Here is a 10,887-nt window from a genome sequence, read left to right on the forward strand (position 1 = left end):
ATGAATCTCAAGTGCGTGGTTCTCCTGCTGTCGATCGGTGCATCGGCCGCCCTGGTCAGGGGCGCGTCCATCGAGGAGACCATATTCGACAAGGGATACCGATCGCTGCATCGGCTGTACGAGGAGTGCCAGCAGCGAAATGGTGGTGTGTCACCCTGTCTCAAGAAGAAGGCCATCGCCTTCTTCGAGCGATTGGGGAGGATCGACAGTCTTCCCATCTCCGAGAACTTGGAGCTCGTTAAAGTACCTGGTGTGAATTACACGTACCCGCAAACCGGGGATATTGAGAGTCTCGGACGTGCTGGCGCCTCCAGGGATGACGCTCTCAATGACATTCTGTTGGAGAGAATTTCCAATCTGATGAATGGCTTCAACATTCAGATCAGATTACCGAAAACCTCGTCCGGTGAGCTCAAACGAAGTATGGAGGAGGGACGCGGGAAGATGAAGAAGATGATGGGCATGATGATGATGGGTATGACCATGAAGATGGCTGCACTTGTGCCGATAGCTATGGGTGTTCTGTTCCTTCTCGCCGGTAAAGCCCTCATAATCAGCAAGATTGCACTCGTGTTGTCTATGATCATTGGACTGAAGAAATTGCTGAGTCAGAAGCAGGGGGGCGGTCATGACTCCCACGGAGGATGGCAGAGCGGTGGTGGTGGTGGTGGTGGATGGGACAGGAGTCTCAAGGATGTGCCACGGGTGCAGCCGAACGATGTCACTGATGGATACGCGCAGAATCTCGCTTACAGCGCACAGAAGCCACAACAGCTGTAGTATTACTTAACATTATTTTTAGAAACGGGAGGCAATTTTATTTATTTATTTGACACTTGACACGACGTAACGGACGGATTTGTACGCGGACCTCAGGGATCCGAGGGCCAGTTGTTGTTCATGCGTGAACGGTTACGTATGGGTAATAAAGGAAAGAAAAAGACTAACCTTCATCTCTTTGGTAGCGGTGCTTTTTTTTGTTAATATACTCATCAGTCATGTGGTACATACCTCCTGCAACAGTTGCGCGTGTGAAATATTGTTGAATTTTATAGTCTCGGCTCGACTAATTGTTGCATCAATCACTTGTGTGCATATTTATAATCCTTTTTACTTGTTTTATTATATTTCTGCGTTTTGTATTACCTCTCGTCTACGTAAAAAGCGGTATTGTATCATGCATGCACTGTTGAAATTTCCCGCAAGCCGGAACTGGATTCCGTTTTACCTGTAACATTGATCGTTATGTGTCGAGCGAGTCCAATGACACACTTATTGCACAGCTGTTGCTCGATGGTACATATGCATTACTTAAGTTTGATTGTTGTAAGGTGTATCTACTCACCACGAGGAAATTGTTGCATTGGGTTTAACGGAGGTGGGACGCGCAGAATCATGAGGTTCATATGAAGATGATCTTATTCGCGAGAATATGATTAAATTATGATTCAGTTGAATGAGAGAGAAACACAAATGGCATCATGTACAGCCACAATAATCGGATATTTATTCATTTTTAACTTATGTAATTGGACGCGAGTCGTCGAGGTACAATAAATTATTCGATTTTACTTCATTTTTGTAAATATTTATTTCATGATTTCCCCTTCATTTCCGTGAGAATTGAATTTAACGTGAGTTCAGGTGTTCTTGAGGCCCAATACGGCGGCGAAAAGGGCGAAGAAGAATCCTGCGAGGCCTGTTGTCATCACCAGCATGATCAAGCCCCCGATGATGGCGGGAATCAGCGCTGCGAATTTGAGTTTGTAAGCCAGCAGGAGCGCTATCAGGGCTCGCTTCATCTTCTTGTGTTTCTTCGGTCGTCCTGAAAATTCATCCACAATTAAACACGACTTTTTCAACGAATAAACGATACGTAGGGGCCAGTGGGGCAGAATGGACACTTTTTACGTTTTTTTATCTCAATAAATCATTGAATTTTTGGTGGAGACAATTTTTTTTTCTTTGGAAAGTTCAAAATAATTTCCCTTTGTAGTGATACTGAATTCTATTGATCCATTTGTTTCTGAAAGGGAAATTGTTTTTTCAAGGGTATCCAAGTATCTTTCAAATTTTGGTATTTATTTTATTTATTTATTTATCTTGTTGGACTTTTTATTTATGTTCTGTAGCAAAAACTGATCTCCTGAGGATAATCCAAATATAATATTACAAAGTAAGACCAAGAGAAAAAATATGCATAATGAATTAATTATTGTATATGGTAATGAGATTCAAATGGATTTAGCGATTTTTAAACATCAAATTTGTCATTTAAATTGCATGAAAAGATTTTGAACAAAATCATCGATATTCAACGTCCTTTGAATTACATTTTGCACAGAATCTTTTTTTTTAACATTCGTTTTTTTATAAACAAATAAAAAAAATTGTTGAAACGTTCGGAAACCTCATTTTTTTGGGTATAGAATCGATTTCTGCAAAAATTCTGGATATGAATAACTGTGTTACAGTTCCAAATAAATGCTTTTTATGGTAAAAAATTGATTGCTTACAAATTATTTATAAAAAATGCTTTTGATTTTCCAAAATTACAATTTTCAATTATTTTATCATTATTCCCCCAACATTTTCTAATTTTTTTTTCAAATTCAGACCTACAAAGTTTAAATAATCAAATCCTCGTAAGATTAGAATTGGGGTTCAAATGAAAGTGCCGTTATTCGACTATAAAAGTATTTCACTGATGAAAAAATCGCCAAAGTCCTTGGATATCCTCAACTGATTTAGAAGAATAAAGAAATCCCCTGATGACGTCATCCTTGGGAAACGAACCGTTGGTATAATAAAATTGTGAGAAATTCTTCCTCAATTTCAACTGTCCTAAAACTGCTGGAGGAGGCTTAGGCCATTTTAATGACATCAACAATCATGAAATACAAAAACGGTCAAAAAAATATTGTTGAAAAGTGTCCGTATTTCCCCACCTTCCCATAACAATAATTTATAAGTTACCCCTCAATTCAGCCTGTTTCAGCAGTTGAGAAAAAGTCCATCCCTCTTCTTCTTCTTCCGAATCAACTGGAAGTTTATTCGTCTTGTCCAACGCCACAACATTGTTTTTTCGCGTGGGTTTAGTCCCGGGTTTGCGGACTCTGGTAACCGGCCGAGTCGTTGTCACTTTGATCTTGGCCGGTAGCTTGGGGATACCTAATCGATTGAGCTTCCTCTCCGCATCCTGATTGTCAACGCCACTGGCCATGACCAGGCACATCAGTGCCATCACAATCACGACTAGATTTACACTATTCATCGTACACCCTTGAATATCGGTGTTCACAGATACTCTAATACTTTGATATACCGTTAGAAAATTATTCCTGAAATTTCGGGAAACAAATCTTTTCAACAACGACTCATTCACATGAATTTTCCATACATTTTGATGTGGAAGAATCAGTCAAATTCTAGAGTTTTAATGGAATTGCAATTTTTAGATCTACATGACAATAAAAATTGTTAAAAATAGTGAAAATTCAGGCAACTGTTCTTCTGATTTTTCCATCCACTGAAAATTCAATTGAATGTGATCTGTAATTTTCACAATGAGTTTGCGAATTCTAGTTATCATGGAAATATCAATGCTCGCCTAGTAAGACAGCCCCAATTTTCCAGGATTTCCCGGCTGGATAAGGGATTCCATGAACGATTGGCTCTCAAAATGACTTCAAATTTCCAACAGTGTAGTATAAACTACAGCGAATCGCAGATTTATTTATCAATTGGGACCGACATGATCGATCTGTCACGACGAAGATCGATTATGCATAATTAATTGAGATGAAAGGTGCAGCGGAAACGTCTCAATTCACAGCAATCCTTGTCCTTTCATTGTCCTTGGACGCCAGTTCAGAAGGAAATAAGCAAAATCAATCACACAGATCAACAACACTTGGCTGAACTCGTTGAACTCGCTCACCCAATCAAATAGACTTGCAATGGCCTTCAATATTCACGATCAATGTTGGCAAGCTAACGAACAGCGCGACGAACGACCAGGAACTAACCGATCCGGTCGCAATTCTTCCTAGGAAACATGATGGATCCAAAGCGGGTACTATGACGAGACATGCATCAGTTGCTACAGGAATTGGCAGTCCGTGGAAAATTAGCTGGGACAGAATATGCGTGTCGTAAGTACTATAATAACGGACGAAGGATGCGAAGCGTCTTATAGGCACTATAACCGGAGGATATTACTTTGTCGTTTATGTATGAATGGGACGTCCTGGCTTGTTGCGGCGAAATATGAAAATCATGGGTGGATGAAAAAAATTACGATACCATTTTCATTGGTCTGTTGCAGTGGGTCACGAGGAACACTTCCATCTTATTTCAGTTATGGTGGAGAGATATTCGGAACAATTCGATCGATAATCCAATTACAGTTCGATTCAGCACGTGACTCTGGATTAAGTGTAAACGTGATTGATGTCTCGTTGAGTTTCCAATCGTCACCTGCAGGTGTTCTTGGTGTTTTAGCAGCGGTAAATTATGAGAAAATTGGAGTGAGGATTATCCCACAAAAGATAGATTACGTATAAAAACTGAGTGCAATCGCGAGGAAATTGTATTGGATTTTTATTGACGCACGGAGAAAGAGGAAACGGAAAGAGAGCTGAGATCTCAGGACACTTGCCTGAGATTCATCGGAAGTGTTTTCATGCATTGAGAAAAAAATTTCTAATATCTGAAACGTATTTACGTGAGACAAGTAGTTTTTCTTCAATCGCTTAATTCTCACAGGCATCTCAACTCATGTGGTCCGAGAAAGGTCTCATTACATTTCTGTGGGATAAAAATGCACCGAAAAGTAGTGGAATTGTTCAATAAAAATTCGATAAAACTCTCTAGGGAACTTCCTCCCCTCGTTTACACGGAGAGAAATATTCAATAAAAATTACGTATCTTTTCCGTAACTCCGGAGCGAAATGTGGTTATAGGAAATTTTACGGAACTGTCACGGAATTTTTTCAGAGCGTTCCGTAATTTTTATCCGAATCTCCTGTGAAAAATTACGATATCGTAATCAGAAAATTACGATATCGTTGCGGAGTACCGTCACTTAAATTTTCTGAGTCGATTCCGTAATCGGTGAGCGACTTGTGAGTTCCGTAATTTTTACTGAACATATCTCTCCGTGTAGTAGAACTCAAACTTAATTTTTATCTGCATTTTTATTCTCAACAGATGAATAGTTTTTTGAGCATAAACAAATGTTTCCTCAATCTAAATAAAGACTTCAATAAGTTGAAATGAAATAGATGTTCGGACGAAAAATTGGGGCGCATCGCTACTGATCCGCAGAAATCACTGTTCTCCAGGCTGATTTTTATGGAGTGTCATGTAAAAATGACCATTCGACACATAAAAATTACGTTTCGATTCATAAAATTTCCACAACTCCGGAGGCAAAATTTATTCTTCGCTCTGGCTTTTTTCCGTGTTTTTACGTAACAATTACCGAAGGAGTAGATTAACAAGTAATTTTTTACTTGATTAATAATTTAGGAGAATGTAATAAATTAAGTCGTTTAGAATTTTTTCCGGAAATCCATGGGAACTTTTGGATGCTGTTGTCCTGGATATACATACAGTAACCCTACTCTGCTCATCATACGTGACCCTGCGTCGCGTCGTATCACTACGGATTCGCCACCGAGTTATTTAGGCTCCAGAATTGCCGAGTTCACTCTATACTGCCCGGACGCGTTTAGCGAGTTTCCGGCAACGTCGCGTAACAGGCAATTTCATTTAACATGAAAAAAAAAAAATCATCGGTGTGATGATTGATTGATTGATTTTACGAAATTCGGGAATTATATTGTTCTAGAAACTACTATAATTTTTCAGACCCTTCAATAGAAAAAGTCAAATTAAAACAAATTTTTCTTATTAGCCAGTTAATGGCAATTGAAGAAAAACGGTGCGCTGCGGCGTTTCACTCGTTTAGTGACCAATTCAGGGGTAAAAATTACGGAGATACCACCAAAAAATAGAACATTTTGTTCTGTATTAAACTGTTAGAAATTTTTTGAAATTTCATTGAAGATATTGTGGTAAATCTTATGAGAGTGACATTGAATTGGATTTAGGGAAAAAATGGTTATGAAATCCCAAGTTTTAAGTAGAATTTCCGGAAATTCATGAGTTTTCAGAGGTAGTGAGGTGGAAATTTCACAACTTGATTGAATTTTCAGTAAAACATTAATATTCAGAAACAAAATGACATAAATTTTCAATTTTTCCCGGAATTTTCCTGATTTTTCTAAATTTTCATAGAATAAATGAACCGAAAAATCAAGTATTTTATTGATTTTCAGATCATTTGAACAGAAAATCAATGGAATAATGATTTTTCAATGACAACATTTCCTGAAATTTCGGTGGAACTTGAACACGTTTCAGGCGAAAATTTTTAACAGTGTACTTGTCCCCCGGAACTTGACACTTTTATAGACATAATTTACATCGAAAGTTCAACAAATTTACAGTTATGCTCTTGGGAAACTGCAGTAGGTGTTGAGGTGAAAACTCTTGGCTGCTTGTAATGAGAATTTGGAAACAATTAGTGAACCGAATGCCTGGGAGAACTCGAGCAGAGCATGGGGTCGAAGTTAGTGGTCTTGCGACTATCGTCATCATTACGGGTTTCGTTGCGGTTACGCGGTTATACGTTTTTCACAGTCAAGGTATAATAGTGAGAATGCCGAGGTGATGAACGAAAGCCGAGACGAAAGCGTATAAACATTCGATTCTTCTCCTCTCCATCTTATTTTCTTCCTGAATTGGAAAAAATGTCATTTATCTATCCTAAGGGGATATATATTTTTTATGTAAATTCTAATGGAATTCTTGTCCTCGATATGTTAATAGCCCTGGCCATTTGCGAAATACATAGCCTCTATCTTCAGTAGAGTGGAATTCATTTATTTTATAATCCCTATGCTCATTCCTTTGATATTCATCATTATTCTAGTTCGTTGAACCGTAACGCATTAATTCGCAGAACATTATATCGTTGAGAATCCCCACGATTATCAAAATATTCGGCTGTGAGAATCATATTCATTTACAGTAATTTCAATTAGGTCTAATTAAGGAGAAAAAATTTATTAGAATAAGTCAATAAAAAGTAAATAAAACTTGTTATAATCATAGCTAGAAGACAATTTGACCGTATAATTTCTCATAATGGTTTGCTGATAGTAAGGACTGAGCAATTTTTAAATGAGTGACATTAAATTCTATTTAGGGGTTAAAAATGATACACGAAGACAAATTTTCTAGAAAAATTCTAGTACGAGTACTGGAAAAAATCACAATCCACCGGCTGTGAAAAATTCTAGTGCTGTTAAGGTAAAATTTCTTGGTATTTCTGGGAAAATTATTTTGTTGTTTTATAACGATATATCTCGAAACTGCCTGATCGCTAATCCTCAGTTCTGATTGGTCAATGAGTCACGTGAAGCATTTCTAAATTTTTTTAACTCACAAATTATTCTTCACTTCCCAAATTTTAATTTTTTCATATTTATCATCCGCAAAAATGATCCATTCTTGCTTCTCAGATTTTCATACATAAATTCTAAACTCTACAAAATTCATGAAAATTCTTCGGTTTCCCAAGTAATTCGAGAAAAATCTTTGAAGATCTACGGTTATCTGGAAAACTGTGAAATTTTCCAAAGTATTCAAGAAATTTTTTCAGTTTTCTAGGAAATCAATTCATAACCCTCCCCTCATTTTTCAACAATTACAGATTTTAATCAGATTATTTTAAAAAGTAAAAAAAAAGAATTAATCGAAGATGAAAAATTATTCACTGATGTTTCAGTCTTCAGTCTCTTAATTCGCTTCAAGTCATTATCGACATTTATAAAACATCTATGAGTATATGAAGTTTAATAAATTCGATTTCTTCATGTTCACAACGAATAGATAAGCGCGCGCAGTTCTAGTTTCTGTGAAATTTTCATAGAAATACGGGGTAAAATTCACGTTTTCCCCAATAAAATTTCTAGTGCCGGCACTGGAATTTTTTCCAGTTACTTTGCCATTTTCCATTTTTTTTGGCCGTCACTTTGCGCCTCTTTTCCCGTGCTAGCACTAGAATTTTTCTAAAAAATTTCTCTCCGTGTAGTATTTCACAAATTCTCTAGTTTACTTGAATTGTTCAATTAATTGAAAATTCGAGAATATATTCACCTGATTTTATAATTTTTATGATTTTTCATGGAATAATTGAAATTGAAATTTACATTTTTTATAACTTCGATTGACTTTTGCGTAAAATTTATAATTTTCAATTATGAAATTGCTTGAAATTTCAGTCAAAAATTTTAACAATTTTTTTGAACTTTTTCAGGAGAGTTCAAAAATTTGACCACGTTTGAAAGAACTTTCGATTAGATTCTCGTCGGTTTTCATAGTAAAACGCCGATCTTAAGTCCTCCATTTCCTTCTCATCCACGTAACAACGTGAAAATCATCCAAATGAATAAATAAAACATCAATAAATCAAATAGTGTAAAATAGAAAAATTCCAATAATTCTCACTAATTGAGTCTCCTGTGCAGCACACCTTGACAATATTTGCCTAGTGATTTTATTCGAGTGTGAAATGAAAACAACAGGAATGATCAGTTATGATACTGTCTCATAGCGCCGTCGGCACAATTGAAGATACAGTCGGACACGCTCGACTCAAATTTAATACTTCAGATCACGAAATTTCCACTAGCCAGTGGATGCATTTGGAGGAATAAAAGAAACGGTACAATGCGAGTTTCTTCATGCATCAGTGCTGTGTTAGATGAAGTCGTCTCCTCCTTTTTTCTTCATTTCGGATGGGCGACTATATAAACGAAGGGTTGCAAATAGAAGGAGCCAAGTTTGCAGAAGGACAGCATCGAGATAGTTTCAGTATGAGAGCAAAATAGTTTCTCTATTGCAATCCGCGAGGGAGCAAATTACGGAAAAATGTTTCGTGCTTTGTTGATTGTTTACTCAGTGGTTTTGACGCTGTTCAGTTGGGGGAGAGGTGAAGAATCTATGATAACGGCTCCTGACAGTTCTGATAATGTGATAGATCAGGGAATTTCCGAGGTTAAATCGAGTGAGTTAGCGATAACTAACCAAATTTCGAATGCTGTCGAGGCAATTATACAGACGACACCGGCAGTGGAACCCACTGGGAGAGACGGAAGATCTTTATGTATGTCTTGGTGTATGTATTTGTGCTCCTCCACACGACGAAAAAAATGTAGTAAAAATGAGTTTAAGGCGGATGGTAATGTGTGGTGGAATGGGTTCTCAGAGTTTTAATCGGAAAACGGGAAAAAAAGTAGACTTTTAGAAAAAAAAAAACGCAATTTCATGGATTATTCTCTCATGTGAATATCAACTAATAGAAATGGGGAGTGACGGTCGAATTATTTCGATTATTTTCCCCATCACCCTTCCGAACAATAGAATTCCGGTATTCGAATTCCCGTGGGACAATCAGAAGAGAAGTACACTGTCATTAAATTTTTCAAATTTCATGGAAGATATATTAAATCTCATGAGAGTGACGTTGAATCGGATTTAGGCAAAAAATGAAATTTCAAGTTGGAAGTAGAATTCAAGGAAATTCATGACTTTTCAGTGGGAGTGCGAAATTTCCAATTTCAAAACTTGATTGATTTTTCTGAATTTTCAAGAATAATTGAACTGAAAAAACAAGTATTTCATTCATTTCCTGATCATTTGAACAGAAAATCATTGAAATATTGGATTTTTTAATCACAAGATTTCCTGAAATTTCAGTAGAACCTGAACACGATAAAAATTTCCAGAATTGGGCGCGGAAAATTCAGATGAAAATTTTTAATAGTGTATATCGACAATTTTCCGTCGTTCGGTAATTTCTCCGTTGTCAAGCCGAATAAGAAAAAATTGTCGATTGTAACGCGACAACACCGAATACCATAACCCTATGAATCGAAATGGTGAGTGGGAAATAATCCGCCAAATACCCCTCGAGCTTCAAAATGAATCGGAGTATTTCCCTCAAGCTTCCCAGCGTACGAACGAATGTGTCAAATTTCGCAGGAAAAATCCCTCGCGCAAGCGCTCGGGAATTTTCCCGAGTCGAGGGTTTGGTTCTGATTGGACGTACACAGGTCTTTCAAGATCTCTCCAGACCTAGATGGACCTGGTAAGTCCTAATCAGTTCTGCGACGTACTTTTTCAGAGACCATTCGAATCCTCAGTTCTTTTCGGTCCTGAGAAGTCCTCCTCGATGCTACCGAGAACGCGTGATTTTACGAGCGGGTGATGGGGAAGGCATGTATGCGGAGGGTTGAAATTTGTAGCCAACGAGGAGACAGGGTTGCAGAATATATTTTAGCCACCCTCATCTCCCCGTTTACAGGGGGTGTTTAAATAAAAAATAGTGAACGTTGATTCTGTATTTATTGACCCCCTGATGCCAATGAAACCCTCGGAGGTGACAGAAAAGGGGAAAAAAATTTTTCATTTTCACGTGGGTCAAGGGTGAAAGTCGATTTTCGCCAAAATTGAATTTTTTCGCCAAGTGAAAGTTGATTCTGTATTTTCTAACAATTCTGATGCCAATGAAACCACCGAAGGCGCGACAAAAGTCGAAATAAAATTTTTTTCTTCACCCCGAGCCAAAGAGTCAGATTTTCTGTTTTTCTAATTAAACTAAAAAAAATTGTTTTTCACCCGGAGCCAAAGGGTTAGATTTTCGGTTTTGCCAGGGGGAAAGTCGACTTTCGCCAAAATTGAATTTTTTAGCTGGGTGAGCGTTGATTCCAACTATTTGAGCGACGGGCTATTCAGAACTCTCAAAAGTATGTG

The 10,887-nt window shown here is 37.5% G+C and overlaps 2 protein-coding genes across 2 annotated transcripts; one reads left to right on the top strand and one right to left on the bottom strand.

Annotated features, from left to right (window-relative positions):
- On the top strand, positions 1–780 carry LOC107039361. The gene has a single exon (XM_015258928.1). It carries the CDS (start codon positions 1–3, stop codon positions 778–780), a length of 780 nt encoding a protein of 259 aa, XP_015114414.1.
- An 860-nt stretch (positions 781–1,640) lies between these two features.
- LOC107039401 lies at positions 1,641–3,274 on the bottom strand. Its single transcript, XM_015258984.1, has 2 exons — positions 2,977–3,274; positions 1,641–1,825 (listed from the first exon to the last, which is right to left on the bottom strand). The coding sequence occupies exons 1-2, from the start codon at positions 3,272–3,274 to the stop codon at positions 1,641–1,643; spliced, it is 483 nt and encodes a 160-aa protein (XP_015114470.1).
- Between the last annotated feature and the right edge of the window lie 7,613 nt (positions 3,275–10,887).

The sequence above is a fragment of the Diachasma alloeum genome, unplaced genomic scaffold (assembly GCF_001412515.2).
Source record: "Diachasma alloeum isolate Michigan unplaced genomic scaffold, Dall2.0 Dall_scaffold_00299, whole genome shotgun sequence".
Lineage (NCBI taxonomy): Eukaryota > Metazoa > Arthropoda > Insecta > Hymenoptera > Braconidae > Diachasma > Diachasma alloeum.